Below are 26,599 nucleotides of genomic sequence, written 5' to 3'. Positions count from 1 at the left end.
AAAATTCTAATTCTGTGTTTTTTCATGTAGATGAATGCTATTCGATATTTATTCGACAGCCACAATGAAATGAATGAAAATCTGTTTGGAGAGAGTTCTGATGAAAAATCAGTTTCCGTGGAAAATGTGCAAAAATTACACTACACACTCCTATATGCAAAAAGAAATGAAACAACTCTAAATTTGCATTTTCTTTCCTTTTGAAGGATGCTACATTATTTTTATTCAACACCACAGTGAAATGAGCAAATGAGAATTTGTTTCACAAACACACACATATACAATATATACACCATTATGTGTTTTCATAATTTTAGTGAAGCACTCTTTCACAATTATTCAGAACACTTTTCAGTTTAATATATTTCATTATATAAATTATATTAACCCATTTCGGTATTAGTGGATATTACCAGTTTTAGTACAGGTGTACTCCTGTATCAGTGGATATTACTCATTTCAGGACAGGTGTAAATGTATATTAAAGGATATTTCCTGAGGTGTATACTTGTATTAGAGGCCATTTCCTGTTTCTGTACAGGTGTACACCTGCATTAGTGGATATTACCCATGTCAGTACAGGTGTCTAGCAGCTGAAGTTGTGGATATTGCTACATTTATTTAAAAAACTGCTCCTACCCAGACACAGAATATTTCTCATCCTCAGTTAGACACACATCACATTTTCCAACCGCTTAGTACAAGTAAGAAAGACAGACATTCCTTTCCTGTTATTTTACTTCAGTGGTATCTGAAATTATACCAGTGGAGCAACAGAGTCCAATTTCAATGTTAGTTTCCCTTTTTAAAATTTTATATTACTGTATTTTTCAACAGCTACAACAGAGTACATATTTACATGAGCAAGTCTCTGGCCAGTGGTGTGTCTCAAACCCCATACATAAAATTTTGTTCATGGGGTGCTGCTTGGGGCAATGTTTTTATAACAAGAAAAATATTGAAATACACTCAACCAGTACATATATTATTAAAGGTATTCAAAAATTCCCAAGATACAAATGTACCATTGTACAAACAGAAGGAATTGACACATTCTCATACTGTGAGTCAGGACTGGTGCTTGAACTACAGTAAGTCTCACCTTAATGATGCACAGGAAGAAAGACACTTAGCCATTTTAAAAGGAACCTCACTATTAAAATATCCTATAATGTTTTCAGTACAGCAGCATGCATTAGGACAGACAGGGGACAATACTGTGACTAAGATCAGCAGGACGCTCATGCTCAGTAACACTCCCTCATTTAACACCCTGGGAAGTAGCACACCAAAATTTAACACTGTGTTAGCAGTGACTTATAACAACGTGAGAGGTATCATTCCCTGGATTAACTGCATGTGGCAAATAGCTTGGCTGCCCTGGTGGAACAGATGTTCAATCTAACCACAACAGTGTTGTTGCCTTAATGTTGAAGGGGTAAATTGAACTTGATCTTGAATTAAAATGATAGAATTACCTTTTATTGTTCCTTTTATAGACACCATGATAAACTGGAATAATTACTGAAAAAAATGAAACATTATTCTTCCTCTTCTTGACATTATTAATAACGAATAGAACATTTTCAATGGAAATGTTTACTGTGTGAACTGGACTTAATGTGTTCATGGCTATGAATAACTGTTACAAAATGAGTATTGTACCTTATCAGACTGGTGTTTTGTAGTTGTTCCAATGACCTTCAGTATGTACTTACTGTACGTCGCTCTGGATAAATAAATGTAATGAAATGTAATGAAATATAATCCCATTCCCAAAAAAGCTGCACAAGACTAGTGTATTCTGATATACATGCAGCTCATGTATATGTAGTCAATGACTCCAGAAATCAGCAACACTACAAAAGTTAAGGTATGTGAGATGAATCAAAATGCTCTAATGATTTCTACATTGTAGTGCACTAGCTTTGTTACTCAATCTGATCCCAGCCATTTAATCTTCAATATGTAGCTGGCCGATATTATTTATAAATGTGGTAAATCAGTATGTGGTGTGTGTAAGGGTGCTGTGGGCTATACTGTCTCTAAGGAGTTAAAAACAAAAATAAAAATCTACTTTTGACGAAAGGTCATGGTCCAATGCCAACATAAGTAGCGCAATGGAATAAGACATAATAAGCCAATTTCATTCTTGCATATTTTCTCTGAAGGCATCCATTAGCAGTCTTTGAGCGATTTGACTGCTTTGGCGAGGTTCTTGTAAAATTCGGCCATGCTGGAGGGGAAGAAGGAGTCCACCACGGAGCGTGGGAGGAGTCCGCCGAGGTCCGTCTGGAAGAAGCTCAACAGCTGCGTCTTGGACGGCTCCCTGTGTTCAAAAGCACCGTGAAATGAGCTACCGTGAGTGACGGAGTGCTCTCAGACAGACGCATTCTAGACAAAGCCCTTCTGTCCCATGAACTTAAGGGTGTGTGGGTTAGCAGGGAAACTATTCAGTTTACTATAATGTGACAATTTCCAAGAAATGTGGTTGGCCTCATTTTCTGAAGGATGGGGGGGGGGGGGGGGGGGGGTTTAGATTGAAATTCATTGTCAATATTAAGGATTTTTTTAAAAATCAAATCAATCACCGATGAGATAAATAGGTTAGTGAGGCAGTATTTACAACTCTTTCATGCCCTCTTAAGCGTGGCTGTAGCACTTACAACAAATATTTGCAGGCTCCTCTGATTCAGTCTAAACGAAGACTCACCCAGGAACAGGAACACAGAAGCAGCCACACGGATGGTTAAACCCTCTGACATAGCCGGCCTGTGGAGGACAGCCAGGGTGCCCTACGTGGGTAGCTACCGAAGGAAGGAAAACACATGAACACAAACAAACTGTAACGTGCTCATGCAGCGATATTATTACTCACTACGTCTACTTGTATAGGGAACCATGTGGTAGGTTTCCACTGAACTTAAATTCAATGCATCCCCAAGAGTCTTTTTGTTGCACAGATCGTCACAGAATACTGACAAACCTTCCAGAATGTGTTAAACTAATTATGATGACAGCATTCATATTGTGCAATGCATTGCCATTGCATTGCCATTTTTGAGAGACAAAAGTGAATAACTATCCATATTTTTCAGAATTAAGTTAAAGCAACAATTGATAAGCTGAGACTTCCCACTTGGACACATGTTCTTCACTTTAAAGATATAGTTTCACATTAAAAAAGAAAAAAAAGATAAACAAATCCTCACTTTTAAATATCAAAACACAATTAAAATGAATGAAAGGTGTTGAAATCAAAATGGAATCAAAATTTGACAGACAACAAAAAAATAACAATAATATGGTTTCAGAAAGAATGCAAGCAAATAAGGTGAATTACGCACCATTGGATGTAATGGTGCCATCTTCATATTGCTTAACTAAAACAACATCTACAAAGTCTCGAGGAGCTATAATACCCATAGCTGCAGAGGGCGTTACTGTCCTGAAGACCGATATGTCCTGTGCGACAGTGGGGGACAAGGCAAACACACAGCACTCCGAATCACTGACAAACACGCAGAAGCAAAACAAACGCATCAAACAGACCAAACATGCTTAAGCTTACAGCCGCATTGTGGCATACGTATTTTATTTATCGCCGTAAAATAAAATGACCTTAAACAGGGAGATGTAAAGTGTGCACAAATGAGAGTTTGGGGGGGGGATATTTAACTGGACCAAAGTGTTTTTTACATGTATCCAAATCAAAGTTATAATGTAATAGTATAGTATAATGTTCAACAATTGAAACATATACATGAATAAATCAGTATCCTCCATTACAAAATAAATAAATACATGACAACCACAAGAACAACAATCCCACAGACTAACTTTGGAGAAAAGGCCTGCACAGGAAACTTACAACATTGACCGTTTCAACGAGTTCTAACTTCTTTACGTTGTTGTCCCATTTCACTCGAATTCCGTTCGGCACCGGCTTCAAACACTCCCAAACCTTCTCTGGACTTCCGTTTATAATGCCGTCCCCTTTGTACCTGAAATATTAAAATAAACATTTTAGAAAAGCCCAAATATTCCCCAAAATAACACCATTCCATAAATTTACATATAGCCTATTTTATACTGCACGCCATTGTTTAAAACTAAAATGAAATTACTCAAAGATAAAGCTTGGCCTATACAATGTATATACAGTGAGCTCCATAATGTCTGGGACAAAGACATATTTTCTTCTTGATTTGGCTCTGTACTCCACTATTTTAGATGGTTTGCATCTCATAGTGAGGCCTCTCAGGTCATGCTGGAGTAGCCATTTTATTTTAAACACCTTTTGAAACACCTGCTGCATGCCAACATCCTGGAGAGTGTTCTTGATCAGCCTGACAAAAGTATTCTTTGGTTATCCACTACAGTGGTCTTCTGCAATTGATCAGGTTGTTTGCCATTTCTGATCTCACCAGTGTGTACTTGCAGCATACCAAACACACCAAATGTTTTGGCTATGAATTTATTCAGATTTTTCTACCCAATGATGGCATGCTTTGCTGCCATAGATATTTATTTGGCCCTCATGTTGAGAGTTAACAGCAACAGAATCCAAACGCAAATTCTGAACCTTCAATCAACACTGCACCTACTGTTAGCTTTCTTCTGCATGAACTAATGATGTATAAAAAGGGCAGTAATTCTTACATGGTTCACCCGACATGGATGTAAATACCCACAAATTCAAGCAGACATTCTGGACTTTAACCTCATATTTACGGCTTCATTTCATATGAAATGTGCTGCATTACAGAGCCAAAACAACAAAAATCTGTCACTGTCCAAATACTTACAGACTGCACTATATAAACATGTATAGAAGGCAGAGAAACGCTTACAAATTGCCTGGGAATTCAGTTGATGGTCGCCAGCACACAGCCACTTCATTCTAAAGAAGATGAAAAAGACATGATTTATGTCTCGCCACACATTTAGGTCTATACTACATCTTATTCCACAAAACAAAGGCAAGAAATTACGCAAAACTCTGCTTTCAGCTGTAAGTAAGCGCTACCACGCATGATGCGTCATAGGTTTCCATTTCGAAATATTGATAAAATATGAAACAAATCAACCTTAGCTTTTATTTTATTACCGTTTTCTTGCATGTTTTCCACCCACTCTCGTCCTTGGCGTAGCAGAGGAGACTGTCCGCGACAGTATTTGTAATTTGAAGATAGTCCATAAGTATGACTACAAATAATGCTCAATGATTTTGCTTTGCTACCTGTTTGCTCAAACCACCTCACGGCACAATTTCTTGGTGGCACGGGCAGCTAGCTACAGTGCTAGAAAAGACATATTAGTCATATTGAATGTCAAATAAACAAGAAATGTCAAATCTTTAACAACGATGCAATGACCCAGTCACCATTCAGTATTATATATACATAATATTTTGCCAGCAAAAAACACCGGTAGATTGCACAACAAAAATCCCGGCAATAGTCGATAGTGTTTTCTACTCCTGGCAAGCTCACAATGAACACGTCAACGTTACAAATGGAAAATGAATAAATGGAAAAGCACAGCACAGGAAAACAGTTATTCAGGCTCGACACAAACAATGTAATAAATTAAATGGATAACAAAACTGTTCGAATACAAACATTACACAGACTGAATGGATGTTAAAATGAATGCTTCCTCAATCGTGCGAACATTTCTTGAATTGCACACTGGGAGTAGTAGTTCATATGTAGGCGTATAGAATTTACAAAACTACACCTCCCATCGGGCAAGTTACTATACCACACGTCGATATTTTCTCTATTTATCCTTTTTATGGAATTTTTTAAAACTGCGGTCTCAAAGGCGAATTGGCAGGGTTATCGAATTTATCAATCGGATTGCACCACATGTAGCCAGTTCGATGGTCGCACATTTGCCTTGCCTCAACCAATACTTTTTTCTCTGTAATATAGCCAAGCGTTGAGTTATATCATACAAAATAGCCTAGCGTAGAGTTGTAGATTTCAAGTGTTTTGAATTAAAATGGATCCTGAGTTACTAATACAATAATTTGTAATTACTGTAAATGGTTAACATTGATATAATATCTTTATGATTCACTCATTCATATCTTTGTGTCAGTAACTGCAATGTTATGTAACATTTTATCAAAGAACTGGGTCATTTTCTGCTTGGACAGTGAGTATCCAAGTCCAACAACACACAGTGGACCATAGAGATCAAGGGGAGGGTTTCCCTGTCACGTTGCATCTAATATGCTGCAGAACAGGCGGTGTCATCTCAAACAGGGTCCCAGATGACATGAAGAACATTGACAGCCAAACTACCTAGAATACATTTGTAAACTGCTTTATTTACATCACACAGATACAAAAAGCACAAAAATCCCAAATATAACACACATCAAACGTTTAAAAAAAAAACAAAGAACATGCACATGAAAGGAATACTGTATATTACATATGGGTTATCAGTGCTCTGTTCTTTTTTTATTTGATTAGTGCCACAAGTACAATCTGGCAATTTACAAAACAGCCATGAGATAAACTGTAGCACGCATCACCAAAACATTCAGTGCTGAACGGCAAAATGACAACATAGTGTACACAAATTGGAAAAAAAATAAAATAAAGTCATCTTATCCTGACCACTTCAATGAATGAGTGGTGAGCATTTACACGAGGACCTTGCAAGCACGGAACAAGGGAACTAGCTGTGCACCACCCACCACCAATTACATATTTACACCCTTTTTCATTGTAAAACATTCTGATTATTTGAGTACATACAGACGGGTGACAAATTAAAAGAAAAACCAACATGAAGTGTCTTAGTAAGGTGTTGGGCCACCACGAGGACCACAGCTTCAATGCGCCTTGGCATAGATTCTACAAGTCATGTATTGTTCGCTTGGCGTACGCCACACATGCACTCGCCCACTTGTCCAGAATATGGTAAAGGATGACTCATCTGACCATATCACTTTTTTCCACATCTCTGATGATCTCAGATTACAATTTTGAGACAGCAATTTATCAAATTTTTCTCAGTTAAGACCTAGGGGGCTCTGTACATTATTATTATTATTATTATTATTATTATTATTATTATTATTATTATCCTCAAACATTTGAGCAGACCAGTTCATTAGACCCAGACACATTGAAATCCGTGCTGGCTTTGGACTTCTTCTTTGTGAGCTTGCCACTGGACTTGAGGTATTTGTCTTTGTTGTGAATGACCTGGATGTACTGGTCAGTGCTGCTGTTCTGAGGGTCACTGCTGGACGCTACTGAAGCCGAGTCTGACTCTGTGAGAGATGGCACCACCTTGTGCTTGGTTTTGGGCTTGACCTGTGGCTCATTGTGCACGGATGGGGGCAGGACACTGCGGACGTTGGTCTGGGAGAGCGAGCGCGATGCTGCGTCCTCCCAGTCCCCCTCAACCTCGTCCTGCCCCTGCCCCCGCTTCCCGTACCTGTCCCCCCCCAGTTCCTGCGTCATGGAGAGCTCACTGCCCACCTGGTCCCCAATGTAGAAGCGCGCAGGCGCCGGCTGGTGGAGGTCGGACAGCGAACGTGGACGGTGTGACTGGCCGAAGGAGCCCCTGCGCACGCTTCTCAGTTCCTCCTCTTCTTCCTCCTCCTCCTCCTCCTCACTGAGGTGTGGCTGGTGTGAGCGGTGATGGGCGCGACCGGCGAACCTCTTGTTGTTTCGAGGGTACAGCTCCACGATGTCGCTGGTGTCGCCAGAGCGGTAGTGCCGAGGGATTCGGGTGGAGGACCGAAGCAGCTTTTTGCGGACCTCGTGCTCGTTGACGATGACGTAGCGCGTGGTGTGGGAGCGTCGTCCAGAGAAGCTCTGGGCTGCCGCCAGTCCCACCGTGTCCGGGTGCGCCAGCCGCACGCTCTTCCTGAACAGGGGGTCAGAGTGGATGTTCTCAGTGTAGCGGCTGCAGGGGTTGTATGCCACGTGGTGGTAAGACTTGCATCTGCTGCCTGTGGCACCTCCAAGATACCCGGGGGGCCTTCAAATGCATCGGAAATGTATTCAGAAAACAGAATAACAGCAAGGAGGCGTACATTTGAATGCATAAGTTTAAAGCCCAGAAAATGTTATATTAGATAAAATGTTTCCACTTTGTAAGTATATTTAATTCATTTTTAGTTTACCTAAAACGTATTTAGTGTTGCCCATTCATATGTGTAGCTTCATAAATTACTGCAGCCGTTCAGGTAAAATTTCATACACAAAGATACAAAGTACAAAATGTTTGACCAACTCTGGTTGAACATCAACCTGAGGTGATAACTCCAGGGGTCAGAAAGTAAAAGGCATGCATGCGATTCTCCCATCTATGAAGTCAGCCAGCTGATTTCATTAATTAGTTAATTTATTGCCTGAAGAATTGTGCATGGAACACCTGGATTACCTGGAAGTACTGGGGATGAATTTTATTTTACACCTCTGACATCAACTTCAGATCAACTCAGGAAACAGGAGCATATTCACTGAGTATGATCTATTCCTATTGCGTACACACAAACTGTTGAACAGTTGAACCACATGTAAAAAAGCAGAGCGCACCCCAGCCACGATTTGAACCTAGAACCCTGTGGTTTGGTTTTCTTTGCTGTCTCCCACCTGCTGGGGATCTTGTCCATTCGGTGCTTCTGCAGAATTGGGATGGAGGGGTTTGGTGAGGTGCCAATGGCCCGGCTCACGTCCGAGCGCGAGGCAGACTGGGCAATGGTGCGGATGCTGTTGCCACGCTGAGCCGGGGACTCAAAGTTGGCGACGCTGCCGTTTCGCCGGGGGGAGGAGGAGCGGACAGACGACTCCTGGCTGGTGATGTCACTCTCCTGCTCCGTCTTCTTCCCTCCCTCCTCTGTGCCCTGGAGCCGGGCTGTAGGGGGGCCGTCCACAATGACCCCCATAATCGAGAGGATAGAAAGACAAGTCACTACTCAGCAGTTTCGTTTGGTCTTTAAACACATTCAGGAACACACAGTCAATGACCCTCACAAATACAATATTTATGAATATAGTGAGCAGACCAAGGTCACCTGCCGCCATCTGAAAGACCTTCTTCTTATCTTCTGTCCTCTCCTGAAACAAACACATGAATAGATGTGTTTTAGAACGCAGAATCCGACTCGAGAGAGAACACAACTAAACTGTTTTCTCTTTTAAAGGCTGAAGTTGTGATGGCTAATGCAATGCATTGTGGGAATGGCTGGGACATAAAGCAATGGCTAAGTGGCATATAATTAGTCTGTGTCTCACTCTGAGTTTCTTGCACGCGCTTCGATCGGCTTGCTGCTTCTGCCATAAACACAAACAAAGCATTAGCTCCTATTTTTTTTTGCCAGAGGCCTGTTAACCATTAATTCTTCTGTGATGACCTGAATTAGTAATCATACTTACGGTCTGAAGCTGCATTCTCAGCTGATTGTTGGTGAATTTTAAAGATCTGGCGATGGCCTGAAGGTAGTATATCAGCATACTGGAAAGAGAGAAACACGCGTGCATTCACACACACACACACACACACATACATACATGCACACACACATGCACATACACACACACAAACATAACACGCAACACATAAAACACACACATATCACAGACACTGTATGGGGTGTGATTTTACATTATATTATGATGTCAAATATTACTCTTCATCTCCGCAGTCAGCTTTGTGTACTGTGACCCATACAGTTTGACAAGTCATTCATCAGATAATCAGTTTTCTGTGTCAAGTCCTCAGCTGGTATGGAGGACTAGGCACATTTAGTCCTCCATACAGCTGTGCCTCCTCAATAATTGAATTCCAAACCCAGATATCAAATCACTGCCCCAATCTGTATGTTAGCTCACTGAAGATTACCTGACCCAGTCATTCCATAAAGCAAATGAGCCAAGACTTTTGTACTTACAACAGCAGGAGCAGGGCAGGCAGGACCACAACGGGACTCGTCACATAGCTCATCACTTTACTGAACCAGAGTGGGAAGTCTGCCGCGATCGTTTCAGAGATGATATCATAGATCTTCTCCTGGCCACTGGGCATAATCAAAAACCAAATTATTAATAACGCGTGCATATTTATCAAAATGTATTACATTTCATATTTTATTTTCACTGGCTCTGCATTTTCCTTTGTTTATTTGGTATTTGACAGTCTTCCAAAGATATTTTTAAATTTATTTATTTGTTCACTCTTTATTTCATTCCAACCCTAACAAAGCACACCTCATTCAATATCTTGTTGAGCTGCTAATTAGTAGGTGTGCCAATTAGAGTTGCCATGAAAAGAGTCAAGATGGTAGATCTCCAGGAACAGGGTTGGTTACCACTGTTTTAATGCATAAAATGCACCACAAATGTATTTTTATATTTAATCAAATGATGAGCCAAGGTGGGCTGAATGACTTCCATCCAAAAAAGGACTGATGTGGTTTCAGGTTTTTGTTTTAGCTCAACACTAAGACATGTGATATTCTACTTATCAAGGTCTTGATTGAAAAGCATTATTCGTAAATTGCTTGAATCTGGTCTCATAGTACTGGGCTAAAACAAAACCCTGCACCCACATCAGCCTGTTTGGATAAGACACGATTGGTTTAGACAGACCAAGAAAAACGCGGGTGATATTTCCTACAGCACTTTGAGGAGTGAAAGTCAGGCCGTGATTTATGAGGCCGTTCACCTGAAGGGACCGCAGTGCTGGGATGGCCTGTACCTCACAATGGCAAAGATGGTCGGCAGCATGCACAGGAAGAGCATGAACAGCAGCATGGCCAGGTAGAAGTTATTAGACCTGCAGAAAACATCGAAAACAAAGGCAGCCTGCGTGTTGGGAGTGCGCTTAGTGGCCTGAATGTTTCTGACTGGCCACCGCCATCTGCGTCATACAGTGGAACTTTTCATTATGAACAAAAAGAATTTAGCTAGTGAAGCATACTAGGAATGCTCTTCCCCAGTTGAATAGGTTGAAATGATGGTGCGCTGTTTGTGTGAGAATCTCTCAAAGGTGCGCATGTTAGCAGAACCTCACACCAGCCAGGCCCCGAGGGATGTGTGGTCACAAGGCAGGCTGTACTAGGCGGCCATGTTGGGAGACTTTTATGTTTGACATGAAGGACTCTTGTCACTGGAGATGGAGAGTGTGTGGAACTGAAGGCAGGGAAAGAGGCCATTAGATAAATCAGCACAGAAGAAGGGCTGTGAGCGTGCCGGTCAGAGAGGCAGTTAGCCTCTCTCAGTCTCTTTCAGGCCGAGGGGGACCTCGTCACCCCAACATCAGTCACTGACCTGGAGGCTCGGAAAACCTGTTGATGTGGGACATTGCAGGTAAGGACGGCCCAGCTACGCAGATACATCAGACCAATCAGCTTCATTACGTTAAATGCTGGCAGGCATGGTGAGAAGAATGCTCCCATCCTGGGATCAATAAATATAACACGTTACAAAAAAGGATTAAAATAACACTTTAAAAAGTAAACTTTCAACAATAGTTCAGGTAGACACAAGACGCAAGATACAGCCTAACATGCAAGATAACAGTGAACTCGAATTCTCTACATAAGAAAGGTTTCATTTCTGCTCTGTAGAAAATATCACTACTGCAGAAGTCAAATACACTTCATCCATAACGCACACAGAAATTTTTTCACATACCAGATCATTCCTTGGTTGTAGATCAAATGGAGAACGTTTTCAGCGATTTTAAATTCTCCATATTCAGGCTGTAATTAAATACATCACACATGCAAAGAAACATGCACACATACACACCAATATAGAAAAATACGTATGTGCAGACACACAGACACACACACACACACACACACACACTAATAAGTACTCATTCAGGAATTTGTGAATCTATGAGTATAAATGATTATAAATCTGATATAGCTGAAGTTGGGGAAACAAAGCTGTAGATAAGCAGTTCACAGATGTGCTCACTTACAAACTTGCTTTCCAGATCCCAACAGCAGCAGTCACTCAGGTACCGGACGAAAAGTCCACGGATGAAGTCGATAAGCAAGATGCTCGCCACCGTAAATATCATGTCAATGATCGAGAGTTTCAACATTTCCTGCAACAGAAGAGCAATTATTTTGTTATTTTAAAATGATTAAATTTTGCTACACATTTGATGACTTTTTTCCATAGAAGAAAGGCAGACCCATTAAAAAAGCACTTTCCTGCCTGCAGTCAAGGGGAAATTCAAGTGGTTGTAAAGATTTCAAACAAAAAGCGATACATGTAACATCTCATCCACCTGGACAATTCCATTAAATAAATGTCATGCTGCACATTTTGATCAATATCCAATCTGCAAAAAATGTCGTGGGGAGGGTGGGGGAGCTGAAAGGCAGTAAGTTTTCATTTGGCCCCCCAACGTAATGCTTTTAAAAACTATTTAACAGGGACCACTGCACACAATTGCAGAATGACACTGTAATTTTTCAGTGAGCGCACAGACAGAACCATCTCAGCTCTAAATAGTATTGGGGGCCGAGATTGGGTGTTTATTATCTTTATTACTGAACATGTTCATGTATTAAATCTCTATATATTAGCCAATATTTTACAAGCTACCTGTGTGTTTTACAAATAAAAACTTATGTGAATTGTTTTACATATACTCATATATATTGTTATTGTATAATATTTAAATATATTGTTTCAAGGCAAACATCAAATATGCTGTACAATATAAATACAAAAATGCAATCATTGATATATTCTGGATATCCACTTAAATCACACATTCACACATACTGCCTTTATAATGGACTTTTCTAATCCATCCATATAATCCATCTAATTAAAATAAAAAGTAGAAACAATGGTTACTATGTGATGTTCCTTGGATAGTCATTTTTAAATGATGCCATTGTTATTAGTATTGTTACTACTACTACTACTAATAATAATAATAATAATAATAATAATAATAATAATAATAAAATATTCTTGATGATAATAATAATAATAATAATAATAATAATAATAGTAGGATGCTGATGATAATGATGATGACAATGCTGATGATACTTCCTACCTGCCCGACGTATGTCTCCCAGCACTGGTCTTGCTGTGAGCGCATGTTGTACTCGTACAGGGCGGTGTGGTTCTGGATGAGGGGCATGGCACTCTTGGTCCGATTGGGTTCCAGTGCCACAGCCATGGTGCTGTTCTGCCGGTCGGAGATCTCCGGCACAATGGTGGCCAGGTTCTCCTCCTCGGGCAGGGCAATGGTGGCCAGGAAAGCTGAGGAGTCTGACCAGTTCCCCGCAGCTGCCACGGGAATCTGCCACACAGAAACACACACACGGGGGGATCACACTCTGTACTTAACCTGGCAAGTGTATGCGCGTGCGCACACACACACGGGCTGATCATGGTCTCTACTTAATCTGGCAAACACGCACGCACACACACGCACCCACACATTTATATGTCCATCTGCTGATCATGCCCTCTTATCACACCCTCTTGTGTCTTCTGGTGTGGAGTGCAGTTATGGCACAGTGATATGGGGCCTTAGTTCGTAACCAGAAGGGTTCAGGGTTAACTCCACTGCATGGCTCTACTGCTGTGCCCTTGAACAGACAGCACTCATAAGACATCTCCCCTGCTGTCTTCAGGAGGAACAGCCAAAGTGTATCCCTTTAGGAGAGGCTGTCACTACATTACAAATTCAAGAAAAACATTGAGCTCATGACAGAAATGTACAGTATGTCCCAATGTTAGCAGACTCAAGAGCTCAGAACTGTATGTCTATCTGGATAACCCTGACGAGGAGTCACTGTTACATTTTCAAATTTGAATTAATCAAGCAAGAAAAAACACAAGATTTTGCTCTGTACTCAACAGTATTCTATTAAACATAAAATAATCTACTGAACAGAAACCCTTTTCCGCACTTTTGATGAAGGTGCACATATATGTACAGTACATACATACACATGCAATGCATGTGCATACAGACATGTGTCCATGTACTGCTGGTACTACAGACTAGCAGTACCTGGACAATTTTCAGACACACACACCTAGTGACAAGGACCGTCAACGCAACGCTTAGTGAGTGATGTGTGAATATCTACACCAGTGTCACAAGAGAAAGCACAGAAATATGAAATATTTCACCACAATCTCTGGAAAGAGGTAGAATAAGGAGAAAAAGAAGAGTACTCACAGCTGAGCTCATGCTGTTCACCTTGTCCAGGAGGGCAATGATCAGGCTGTACAGGTTTCCCAAATACAAGACCAACACTCTGGCAAGGGAAACACAGTTTTAGCAATTTCACCAGCAATTCACACAAGCTAGATACATATCATCACCTCGGATTTTTCATATGCATTCAGAATATATTTTTAAAATTATCATTCAACCCCCAGGATCAAACATTACTGTTACTATTTTATGCATTTCCCCCAGGCACTGCAGTATTTGTGGAACTGGTATTGCAGCAGAAGGCTGCAGGTATAAATCCCAGGTGGTAAATTTCTGGTGTATCTTCAGCAAGGGACTTAACCTGATGCAGTAAATATGTGTTTGATTATGAGGACTGCATGTCCTGTATAGTTTTGTGATCTCTAGCAACAATATGTCAAAAGGTTCTCTCAATTTAGTTCAGCTCATTAATGTTAAATAAATTAGTATGTACTTCATTGCACATTTTTCTGAATGTTGGGGAGCAGCACCCCCCCCCCCCCACCCCCCTCAATTTATTTATTGCTGGAGCATCTAAAATTCTGCCCCCCAGTGTCTGTTCTCACCTGGCCAGCTGGAAACGGAGGCTGGTCCTGGGGTGGTACATCTCCAGCTGGGCCACCAGCTCAAATGCTGACGGTGCAATCATGGTGATCAGGGACACCACCACACTGACCTGCCGGCACACAGACAAGGCTCATCACCAGCGTGACAGGTGACAGAGGTCTGTAGGTGACAGGACGCTAGTGATAGGAAGCAGGATACACAGGAGACCAAGACCAGATCTGACTGCCTGAAAGTTTGACTAATTCAGTGTTAGGCTAAATGAGAAGCACAGCCTGGTCACTCTGACAACACCACCATACCAAGACAGAACTCTTCAGCCATAGGAAGGACATACAGAGCCAAAAGTAACAGGAGAGTGAAACAGTAGAATGGGACCTAGAATACAGCTGTCTCTGTTAAATTGAAAGACATATACACTTGTCAATACCATGAAATAAAAGTCTGTACGTGTCTCATATTCATCTTTTGATCTCAAATCCAAATAAAATATGTATACAGCAAGCATAACAAATTCCCTCTATCATTCCTATACTTTTGGAGGCCGCTGTATAAACTGGAACGAAAGAAACCAGCTGTCATATCTGAGCAGTAATGGTCCTGACAGATGACATAGCGTGCACCCCCCTTCCCCCATTTTACTGTCCAGAGCTTGGCAGGGAGATGGATGAAAGGAAAGATAAAGATGTAGCTACAGCACCCTTGTTGCTCTCCTACCTCATTCTTTTCCCACAGTGTGAGCTCTGGCTTCTCCTGCTCCAGCTTCTGGGAACGGTCCACCACAAAGTAGATGATATAGATGCTGCCTGCCAGAGACAGCAGGACCAGGATGTTGGCCAGGATGCGCAGACTGACCAGCACAGCACTAGCGAGGCAGAGAGAAATGTGTAAAATCCCAATATAAATACCTGCAACATTCAGAAAAATACATGATTGTGAGCTTACTGATAATACTCCAATTTAATTCTTTGATGAATTTTGCTATTTTTTATGCTCTCCGTAAATGTATAAAGGCAGTCTTCAGAAGTAATTCATGGCCATTAATTACATGTAGTGGAAAACCATTCCTCTAATTAGAATCAGTATAATTTCAACATTGTTGACATAAATTGGAAGGGGATGAATTACAGCACCAATGATGAGTTAAAGCGACATTGAATTCATAAAGAACAAAGAAACAAAGGCAGGTCTTTCAGTCTAATGAAACAAAAGATGTTATGGTTGCTATTTCCAATAGGCATTAAGTCAAACTTCCATCAAATAGCGGGTGCGTGTGGGGAGATATTATGAGAGATTGTTAAATGTTAATGCTTTGCGGCATTCTAATGAAAGCCTAGCTACAGATACAGTAGGCATTTTCATCCATTTAGAGCAAGCTGTCATAATAGCCATGTACACAGTGGCAGAGACAGACATCTGTGTGGAACGTTTATTGTGAGTACCATACCTGGTTTTGACTATGGTAAATAATGTTACCCGTTTGCTGGGGGTGGCAGTGCAGAGACTTGCGTGCGTGGGTCTGATGGAGATTTAGGGGCATGACTCACTGATTTAGGGTGGGGGGTGCTCTGCAGTAAAAGACTGCATATGAAATATGGGGCCATGTTTTTTGCAGTTTGCTCTCTTCAGTGACTGCATGGGGCTGGTCTATAAATCACAGCTGCTCAGAGCCCACTCTCTGAGGGTTCGGACAATCCGAGGGGAGAGGGATGACATGCAGAATATCACAAATCTATTGAGTTCCACTCTAACCTGGGGGAAATTCAGCAGGAGCTAGCCTTCCAGTGGGAAACTTTCATTATAATAATCATAAAAAGTACGTCCTACAAACACCTACAGACTCGTGTCCTTCTTCTTCTCTTGTTCTTCAACAATGGCCTCCTTGGAAGGAAATGAACAATCAGAGTGAACAGACAGTCAGCATGTGACTTTCACAGACACAGCAGGACAGATGTTAAAAGAGATGACGGACTCCCACACACAGCACAGGACACATGCGTTCCCCCAGTCAGAGCTCTTCGCTCTTTATGTGCGTCATAGGGATAACAGATCAGCTGAAACGGATAGGAGTCTCTTGGGGAATTCAACATCAATACACTGAAGCATCAGCTTTTCTACTGAGATTAAGTCGTACTGAATTAAAGCTGAGTGAACACGATTGAACACTGGGAATGAGATAAGAGAAGTTTGCATCTTGTGACCAGATAAGAGGGGTGTGATACAGTAGGAGGGGTGTATTTTATGAAAAGGATGTGTGTCCACTGAACTGTATGTCTCACCATTAAATAGGAAGGGTGTGTTCAGTAATTAGAGAAAGGGTGCAGGTGTGTCTCAAGGGCAGGTAAAGTGGGTGTGTTGTGAGGTAGGAGGAGTTTTTTGCGTGCTGAGAAAAGAAAGCGTGTCCCGTGACTGCCAGCCGCAGCGCTCACCCTGATGTTGTTGACGATGGCCGCCCCTTTGCTCTCAGCGGCTTCCGGGTTCCCGATCAGATAGTCCCAGGCACAGAACACCCTCCAGCAGAAAGTGTAGTTCTCATCGGAGGCACTGGCCAGGCTCAGCCTCGAGTTTTTGGCCATTCTTAATGAACCGAAACGCACAAATGGTCAGACTTTCATTCATAAATACAGTTTTGTTCAAACAATAAGTCATAGGCAAAAGGTTCAGCTCTGAAATTCACATAAGATAAAAAAATAACACAAACACACACACACACATTATAAAGACACAAATAGTGCAATGTTAAAATTTTCTTAAAACTATTTTTAAAATGAATTAATAGTTTATGAAAAATATGATAAAAAATAGTTATGTTGTATATTTTGATGTTTTTTCAGAAGGCATGACACTGTAAGGGCCACATTTTACAAATCATGAAAAAGCAATGTTGAGAAGTTTAAGTCTCTAAAGATTACTTTCTTAACAGTATGATGAAACTGTAGGCAAAAACAGCCATCCCAACCAGAAAGTAGGCCAGAGGCAGCCGATACCCGGCACTTCCAATCTTTCGAACCCGGCCATAGTAACCATAGAACAGGACCGAGTACTGGAGGTAGCCCTACCGGAGCAAAAACACGCAGAAACACGGAGAGATAAGGGGACAGATGTCTGAGATAGTGGGAGAAAATAATGGAACAGAGTGCGGGTCTGAGAGAGCAGGAGAACGATACACTGACATGCTGAGTTAATGAAATTCTTGCGCTATCCTGAGCTGTGCCCGATATCGACAGGACAATAAAAATCTTTGATAGTCTTGCCCCGAGAGACCAGATGGTGTCCAGGTCTTGAGCAGAGGCCAGGTGCTCCTTCGGAATGGTCTTACTCCTGGTGGTACCAAAGGGTGCCCCTGCCAGCAGCTAACAGAAAACACAGAGAAAATCATTCAATCAACCAGTCTTCATTTTTACAGAGTCATTTGCTATCGGGCTGTCACACAAAATCTCACAGTGGTAATTTTACAGGAGCAAGAAAAGTGTATAAATAATAGACAAAGCCATTTGAGCCAATGTGGGAAACTATAAAAAATATTCTCTAAGACATTTAATTAAAACGATCACCCTGCATTCCTGGAAAATGGTAGTACACAGACAAGAAGCCTATTTAGTCACTAAACAAACAGATATGGAGCAAAGACCAGCAGTTTTCAGGGTGGCTGGGATCTATAGGAGAGAGATGGAATGAGAGAGAGAGAGAAATGGCAAGATAGAGAGATACTGAGGGAAATTACCTACAACCGCGCGACAGGAGCAACATAAATCAGCTCCCTCTGAAACAAAGCAGCCAGCCTCCACAAAGGTTCCTCTGATCTTTAGAGCATTTTTTTCCTTTCACCAGTATTTTTATGGTCTCTCTTGCCATTTTATTTTGTGCATGTAAGCTTCCTTAGAGTCTTAAAACAAAACGTTCCTTTTTAAAATATTCTTTATGCTGTCACCTAGAGCCTGGTATTTAATGACTCAAACTCAAAAGATAAAAACTCATAAAATCTGCAGTCAGCTCTTGCTTTGACAGACCACAAAATGGTATGAACAAGAAATAAATAGTATCTGAGAACAAAATGACTTTAGTGTTTTCTGTAGTATTGCTCTTAAGAGAACAGTGGAAAGACTCACTTCTGGGAGTACAATGAAAGCTCCAGTCATGATGGTGAGGACAATGTTGATTCCAAAAAGCCATCGCAGGAAGATGAAGTAGGAGGCCACGCCTGACCCGAAATGACCTGCAGATCATGTCAGAGGATCATATTGCTATCAAAACATCCCAGTATAATTCCCAAACAAACAGCATTTGTAGTACCATTTCAGAAATCATGAAATAAGGAGAGCTTTAAATATCCTGGAACCCAAACATGGCCAAAAGGATATCACTATTGATTAAGGTCCAAATAGCAGGTTTGAGAGACAAAAAAAAAAATGAAAGCAAGAAAATTGACAAAACATAATGGCAAGAACACAGGCCTTTATTGCTCCTTACTCTCAATCTTCTTAATTCTCATCTCCCAGGGAATGAACAGAACCACGATGTTGTACAGCAGGCGGGACAGTTTCTTCAGCAACTGCAAACAACCAACAGCATAAATGACAAAGGTCATTTTCAATTTGAAAGGGCTCCTTTGGCTATTCCCCGTAGGACAACACCAGACGAGGCTATTGTCACTCTCATCCCAGTACATACAGGAAGTCGATATGTTTGTAGTGTATCATCAGTTTGTGCTGAGGGTAATTACGGTCACCGATGATAGCTAAATAAATAACTGAATGAAGCAATACGTAAACAGGCTCAGTTGATTAATGTGGTTTCCAGGTTCCAATCTAGCAAAAGCCACAAGGAACCAGAAACAATCTCTGTAATTAATAAACCATCATCAATCCGCTTGCTAAAAGTCAATTAATTTTAATGGCGCTCGGCGCTCAGAAAGCTTTACCGAAATGCCATTGGAACATTTTAATTAAACTCAGCAATAACAACTGGCTATAAATTTCACCAGCAATGTCTGCAGGCAAATACTGCACACAGTGTGCAGGGCTGAATGTGCAGCTAGTGCACATACAACTGCAATGTGTGTCTCTCACGAAGAGAGGGGGGAGAGAGAGAGAGACAGAAAGAGAGACAGAGACAAATGATTGAACAGAATTAGACAGTTTTAAGTCATGTGTTTTTATAGCCCTACCAAACTCTCTAGTTTTATAAAAAGCCTTATAAAACAATGAGATAAAACCCCATACTCTGCGCATAAATTGAAAGTATTCAATGGGAAAAGCCTGAGGGATGGACGTAATTAGACTAAGTGCATCTCATCGTAAAGTCGAACACCAAAATCACAAACATGCTAAAGGGTGTGTAAGTGCCGAGCTCTGGAGGAGACAAAGGGAAAATGATCATGTGGCCCTGCAATAATAAGTGGTGGCAACAAGCAATGATCTCGTTCACACTAATTAATATGACATGGCCATGCAATAATAAATTGTGGACATGAGTAAAGTGTCGTGTACCCACAAATTGACATGGTGTGAACATGGCCACAACATAAATATTTTTTTCTCTAGATTCCCTCCAGGGAACCGCAGGAATAACTGTGCTTTAACCAACGTGATGCTGCCCAACCCTCTCAAATATCTTATTTAAACAGAAATATATAAATGTATATAAATACAAATCTGTGGTACACCTGGGATTTATGCTCCAATACTAAGAAATTATCACTGGGGACAGATTTTTTAAATGATTCCTGTATATATGCGTATGCATAATAATGTGTGTTTTTATATGCATTCCATGCAGTTGAATCTAACATGTTTATGTACTATGTCAAGCTCAGTTTCACATCCGACTTACATCAGCTCCTGCAGCCTGGTACCCTCTGGTTCTGGTCAGCCTGCCCTCGTACTTCAGAACGATCTCCCGAGCCTGCCTGGACAAGGCAGGCACACAGAACCATTACAGGGTTCAATGGAGGATCTCGCTCCCCGTACGCCCGCTTTATCAATGAAGTCGCAGTGGGAGGAATTCTGAGCCCTGGTGCAGATTTATGGCAGCGAGATGCGGTGATGAGGTCGTTTCTGCATGCGCTTTATTACTCTGCAGCCCATTGGGGCTGCAACATCAGCCATTCTGGAGGCAAGGGGTCGCAATATGAGCTGTTATCATTATATTTTTGATATACTCTTTCATTTTCATTTTCATTTTCAAACAAAGCAAACCATGCACAGCACAAATTTAGATTTTTTTTCCTTTTTTTGGGGGGGGTGGAGGGGGTGCTGTATTTTGCAGAGACAATCATTTAAAAGATATGCACATTATAGCGCAGGTGGTAATCTCTCATTTAGACTATGCCAAATGAACGGTTTCTGCGGGGACGGAATCTGTGGGCGTTCATCCAGAGATTACAGCGAAAATAAAATGCAGGCTTGCATCTCAGTCTAGAGGGCAGCAATAAACTCTTCTGAAGCAATAACAAATCTTCCACATAAACCCTGGTGTTGGGACGCAGATCAGCAGTTTTTCTGGTTTTGGGGGACAGATCGCCCGGCAGTGGGTGTGAGTGTATGTGTGCACGGGGGCTGGTGGGGGTGCAGTAATGGGGGAAGCGGTACTGTATTAGTTCTAGTCCCAGTCACAGTGCTGGACCACAGCATGCTTTATAGCCTGCATGCCACCGACAGGATCAAGGCTCTGACCCCTGTAAAACTGACTGGGCACATAATCAAACTAAAATTAAAATATCACCTGCTCTAATTTGATTTGTTTTTCCCGACGGCGTGTCATTAGAGCGGAGAGCTCTCGAGCGCCAACATTAACTATTATTTATATCCTCTGTTTACTCTGCGGATGGTTCCTTCCCCCCATTAGTGTCACTTAGTTAGGCTAATTTAACCATTTATGAGCCCTGCATAATGAACATCCACCATTTACACTTCTAAAACTGACGAAAAAGCACTGAACGCCAAAAGTAATGGGATGAATGCTGCAGTGCAGAGGCTTTTTACGAATATGTAATGTTTTCATCCATCTTACAGCCATGCTTCCCAGCTCCACTTTACAAGCATGCTCCGGCTGATGTCATTAAAGCTAATAAGCAAAAACAATGGTGCATTCTCACACCCTGGGCTAAGCTTATCAATAATTACGCTATTTCTTGTTCTTTATGACAAAGCTTACAATGTTGGGATAAAATTCTAAATGTTTTCTTTTAAATATGAGTAAATATAGCAGAGCCCTGTGCAGCTTTCACTCTGTGCAGTGTCACAGAGTACACAAGCAGTGTAAGTTTTCATGGTCAGTGAAATTTCAGTGTTACTTAATACATGCATACGAGCTATGTGTGCTTTTCCCTCAGTGTTCTGTGAGCAATGTTGTCCGATGGTTCTCACTTGAGGGCCTTCAGTTTGTGTCTCATAGGCCAGGGTCGGCTTCGAATATTGGCAATAATCTCCTTCTGGATCTGAATGTTCTGGAACATCTCCTCGGGGTCGTTGCTGTCGACTCTCTCATCTTCTTTATCCTCTTCGTCCGATTGGCTGAGAGAGAAGTAAAAAATAACACATCACTATCTGAACAAATAAACAATGTCTGAGTTTTTGTGACACACATAAAGACGTAACATAAAGACTTCATTACTGGAAACAATTTTTTTTTTTTAAATAATAATTTAAAAATAATTTTAAGTTATGTGTTCAATTAAATTGTTTGTGAAACAGCAACAGAAACCGAAATGCGTGATAACGTCAGGCAGGAATCTCATGAATATAAAAGCAGTGCTTGGCTTGCTTATCTTTCATCACTCTGATTTAGTGCAAATTAATATGTTAAAATCTTTCATAAGACCATTAAAGCCTGAGATTAAAACAGAACTCTAGAGGAAAGCATGAACAGTCCTCAACATAAACTATTTGGATTTAAGAAAACATGAGAGAGACAAAACAACATGGTCTGCACTGTTAAATACATTTGAATAACAAAATAGCATATCAACCAACAACATGAAATAAATGTCCTAAAAATCTCTTAAATTATGCCATCACAAATCCAGCTTTGAACACGCATTTAATTTAGTTATATACATAAACTGTCAGAGAATATTTATGGTTTTATAAACAAACCTACATTTTATTCGCTATTTCAGTGTTATCGCTTATTTCTAAACATAAATACAGTGTTGCATATTAAGAAGCGGATCATGCCAGGCATCTGACCTGTCTATGGGCAAACAGCAAAAGCAAGATTGACAGCAAGAGGAATAGAAGGAACGAGGGAAAAAGAGAGGAAAAGAAATGAGGGATAAGAAATGAGGGAGAACGAAGTATAGAAAGAGAGGGTGAAAAGAAGAGAGATTTAGGGAAAGAGGAGAAGCAGGAGCGAAAAGTGAGAGAGAGAGAGGCAGACAGTGAGAGAGAGCAAGAGAGAGAGAGAAATAGAAAGAGAGAAGAAAAGAAAGAGGGGAAGCAGAAGGAAAGGAAAGAGAGACAGAGGATATGGGGGTGCTCACCCGGGCACCGGGTCTTGGTAGTGCGAGTAGATCCTGCGGGAGTTCTTCCTCATGCTCTTGTGCCTCCTGGAGGAGCGGGGCGGGCGGGCGATGGCCACGGGCTCGCTGAGGGCGCTCATGTCTGCGAGGGAGCCGGGCGTCCGTCTGCGCACTGAAACTTTCACCTCCCCAACTGCCAGCTGCTCTTCAGGCTCCGCAGCTCCTCACGGACCCCCCCCCCCCCACACCTCCCTACTCTGTGTACATCCTCAGCTGAGGAGGGGCTGGAGGACCTGCTGACATGATCCCTGATTGGAGGGTGCTGGAGACCCCCAGCAGGACGAGACTGAGCGAACACAGTCACTCCCACCCCATCCATTAGAGGCTGTTAAAGAGACAGCACACACCATGGGAACATTTTGTTATAAGAAACAGAAATCCAGCATGCATAAAGTGCTTTAAAACTATAGATACTAAGCTAAGAATCGGTACACTAAAAAAAAAACAGCCTCATCACATTGCATTCTTTATAGGTGCATTTAATAAGGAGAGAAGACAGATGTCTTCTGTCTTCATGCCAATGTCAGAGTAGGGCACTACAGACATCTTAGACTGACTGCTAACAGGTAGAATCCTTACTTCACACTTTACCCAAACCAAAGGTCACCCCCATGGGTCATCTCTACAGGTAATCGCCAATAAAGGGCCAAAAGGACCTTTAGATGACCATAGACCCTTTCCAATAGAAACATTCTTTATCTGAACACACACATGCACACATGGCAAGACATGCACATACACAGACACATACATTTTTCTTTTTTCCCACCAAAGAGTGTATTGTGCTGTATGTTCACATACGCATGAATATTGCTGTACAATTAAAGTACAAAGTCGATTTAATGTGCTTTAGTTTACAGCGTGCCATGATGTAAAATCCACTCTAAAACAAAAACACTAAGTGTCTGATTAAAGCGATTTAACCATAAAACAAGCAATGCATGCTGTGAATTTTAAGATAGACCACCTGATAAAATATCAGTAGTAATTCATGTCTAAGTGAGCCATTGGGAATTGCGGTTTTCATGGCATAGCTGTAAATGAGACGATGTAGTTAGGGAATGACTCCTCTTGGAAAAGCATAATTGGGCTGGTTACCAAATATATGATCATTTTCCATATGTTGGTTTGGCCGCAGGCTTTATGCTGCTGCAGCTGACTCTGTAACAGAAGGCACAGTGAGCCGGAATTAGGCCTTAAAGAATTCCACGGGCACAGAGTGCTGAATTTAAATGAACTGGGAGCATTCTCTGAGGTACTTTACCCTTAAATCTCCCTCTCAGTGCGGAGAATATGAGAAACTCATCTGTGATGGAAAATCTGTGCAAACGAAATGGCCAGATTGTCCTCTGTGAAGCCTCATTCGGTAAAGATTTATTCAGGAGACACAAAGTATTGCAGCTCTGATGTGTCAGATTTCAGGGCATACTGGGCTCTGGAGTGGCTCAGTCAGATAAAGCACCTGCAAATTTTGGATCGCAGCCTCGGCTGACAGCAGTCAACTGTGATAACAGTTACAGTGGGTTTAAGTCTGCCAGGGTACCTTGGATTACTGCCACATTAGTGCCTGCAAACAACAGCCAGGTGCCCACAGGTTACCACCTGTCCTCCGTGTAAACTATGTCTCTCTTCCAATGGCAGTCTCCTGTAGTAAGGTGTGGCGTGTAGGGTGTGCATTGGAGAAGTGCTCCAGGAGAAACTCCACTTTGAAGCAGAGCAGATTGTGAGTCAGTAGTATACATATTGTGCACAAAACTGGCATTTTAGGAACTTAATGTATTACATATCTATGTTCCTAAAGCTGTGTGTTATTTCACTGGCCATATTAGGAGTCATACCAGGTGAAGAAAAGGACAGTTGGGTTTCTTGAATACAGAAGGGATTTCTTTTGAGCTCTGTCTGTGCAGTATTAAAGGAATAATTCTCTCCATAATGATCAAACAATCCAGTTGAACTCAACTGGTTCTTTCACAGTAAAGCGTTGGCTAATTGCATTCTCCATGGATCACAAAAAAGCCACAGCCCCCAAGTGCACCCGCGTAGCTTGAAAACGGAGGGCATTAAAATTTAAGCAATAGAAGCTAATACATTAAGCTGGCAGCTCGGCTCTGCTTAGCCACATTGTGCAGGAGAATCTCAGCACTGCATGGGTAATTTATCTGAGGAATAGCGATGGTTGCCTCATGGGAGGGTGGTTTAATGTTTTTATTAGGTTTCTGAGCAGCATTGCTTGGAACTTGGCACGGGTTTGTCTCTCAGGATAACTTCAGTTTTCAGAGATAAAATCTTTCTCTAAAAAAAAATCTTAAAATCTTACTTTATTACAAGCTTCAGCCTTATTATTCAACTAATGAGAGTCTTCTCTGGGTTACTATTGCCTTTATATTCCAGAAATGTTCCATTTCATATTCAAGATTCATATTCATTGTCATATTCCAGATTCTATCACCCATGTCCAATTGTGTGTTGTTTTGCTTCATTGTGAGTGGTAGTGAGTAAAGAGGATAGCAGAATGTCACTGAAAAACAATCAAAATTAAAATTAAAATGCAGCTAGCTAACACTAGACCCATTAGGAACTGGGTCAGCTCAGCTTTGGAAACAGAGCATTAATTCTCATTGAAAACCCCATGAATAGACTATATGAGAAGGCTTTTGTGCAAAGGGTTACATTTGCATTGTGAAAACAAAACCATTAGAGTGAAGAATGCAAGAATTCTATAAATAGGTTATTAAAATTGGCAGAAGGGGCTCCAAAAAAACTGGCATAATCCCCCATTAAATATTCAGATGCAAATAAACAGAATACATACACTAGGATAATTTGATTATGTTAGTGTATCTGGCAGGATTGTTTTTGTATGATTAGGTGTGATTCCAGTGCTAGTTTGTACTAGGTAGGATTCTTGCTTGCTGAACAAGCTTACTCTACAGGGTTGGAGTCCTGATCGATGTGGTCACTTCTGGCACTACGATCCTTACTTCACTCTAGTGTTTCTTTTGCGCCTCTACATCATGAAACCTATGCACTTGTTGTACGTCGCTCTGGATAAGAGCGTCTGCTAAATGCCTATAATGTAATGTAATGTAATGTAACATACACACAGGTGTAATTATTTAACAGGTGCTGGGAAATAGAATTACACAAAGATTGGAATAGTTGAAATATTGCTTCTCTTTTTCCAACCTTAGGAGCATAATCCTGGTGATTAAAGAATCATAGTAAATCTGTAACCTGGCTAAAATCCCGGTTCTGTCATTCCTTTTCTGCTTTTCTATAGATAGAATT

General features: G+C 41.2%; 2 protein-coding genes across 2 annotated transcripts; both read right to left on the bottom strand.

Moving 5' to 3' along the window:
- Window positions 1-599: 599 nt before the first annotated feature.
- On the bottom strand, window positions 600-5,697 carry stard5 (StAR-related lipid transfer (START) domain containing 5). Its single transcript, XM_035395061.1, has 6 exons — window positions 5,111-5,697; window positions 4,854-4,903; window positions 3,872-4,004; window positions 3,348-3,465; window positions 2,714-2,807; window positions 600-2,329 (listed from the first exon to the last, which is right to left on the bottom strand). Exons 1-6 carry the CDS (start codon window positions 5,198-5,200, stop codon window positions 2,179-2,181), a joined length of 636 nt encoding a protein of 211 aa, XP_035250952.1. The 5' UTR covers window positions 5,201-5,697; the 3' UTR covers window positions 600-2,178.
- A 729-nt stretch (window positions 5,698-6,426) lies between these two features.
- LOC118214965 (transmembrane channel-like protein 3) lies at window positions 6,427-23,480 on the bottom strand. The gene is made up of 22 exons (XM_035395280.1): window positions 23,273-23,480; window positions 22,158-22,304; window positions 20,623-20,698; window positions 19,261-19,342; window positions 18,900-19,006; window positions 18,045-18,143; window positions 17,703-17,845; window positions 17,220-17,367; window positions 16,628-16,671; window positions 15,508-15,655; window positions 14,793-14,902; window positions 14,209-14,287; window positions 13,069-13,317; window positions 11,968-12,096; window positions 11,673-11,740; window positions 11,307-11,435; window positions 10,702-10,812; window positions 9,929-10,054; window positions 9,414-9,492; window positions 9,053-9,095; window positions 8,631-8,892; window positions 6,427-8,013 (listed from the first exon to the last, which is right to left on the bottom strand). The coding sequence occupies exons 1-22, from the start codon at window positions 23,389-23,391 to the stop codon at window positions 7,110-7,112; spliced, it is 3,402 nt and encodes a 1,133-aa protein (XP_035251171.1). The 5' UTR covers window positions 23,392-23,480; the 3' UTR covers window positions 6,427-7,109.
- Between the last annotated feature and the right edge of the window lie 3,119 nt (window positions 23,481-26,599).

The sequence above is a fragment of the Anguilla anguilla genome, chromosome 16, assembly GCF_013347855.1.
Source record: "Anguilla anguilla isolate fAngAng1 chromosome 16, fAngAng1.pri, whole genome shotgun sequence".
Classification (NCBI taxonomy): Eukaryota; Metazoa; Chordata; class Actinopteri; order Anguilliformes; family Anguillidae; genus Anguilla; species Anguilla anguilla.
Note: the sequence above shows the minus strand (reverse complement) of the source record. Positions and strands in the feature narration are given on the sequence as shown.

What these genes read in the sequence shown, in the direction of transcription:
- stard5 (XM_035395061.1), bottom strand. Translation starts at nt 5,200, where the DNA reads ATGGACTATCTTCAAATTACAAATACTGTCGCGGACAGTCTCCTCTGC. An exon ending in GGAAAACATGCAAGAAAACG is followed by an intron (nt 4,904 to 5,110) that starts GTAATAAAATAA and finishes CATCTTCTTTAG; the next exon opens with AATGAAGTGGCTGTGTGCTG. An exon ending in ACTGAATTCCCAGGCAATTT is followed by an intron (nt 4,005 to 4,853) that starts GTAAGCGTTTCT and finishes TTAATATTTCAG; the next exon opens with GTACAAAGGGGACGGCATTA.
- LOC118214965 (XM_035395280.1), bottom strand. Translation starts at nt 23,391, where the DNA reads ATGAGCGCCCTCAGCGAGCCCGTGGCCATCGCCCGCCCGCCCCGCTCC. An exon ending in TACCAAGACCCGGTGCCCGG is followed by an intron (nt 22,305 to 23,272) that starts GTGAGCACCCCC and finishes CTTCTCTCTCAG; the next exon opens with CCAATCGGACGAAGAGGATA. An exon ending in ATGGACAAGATCCCCAGCAG is followed by an intron (nt 8,014 to 8,630) that starts GTGGGAGACAGC and finishes ATGCATTTGAAG; the next exon opens with GCCCCCCGGGTATCTTGGAG.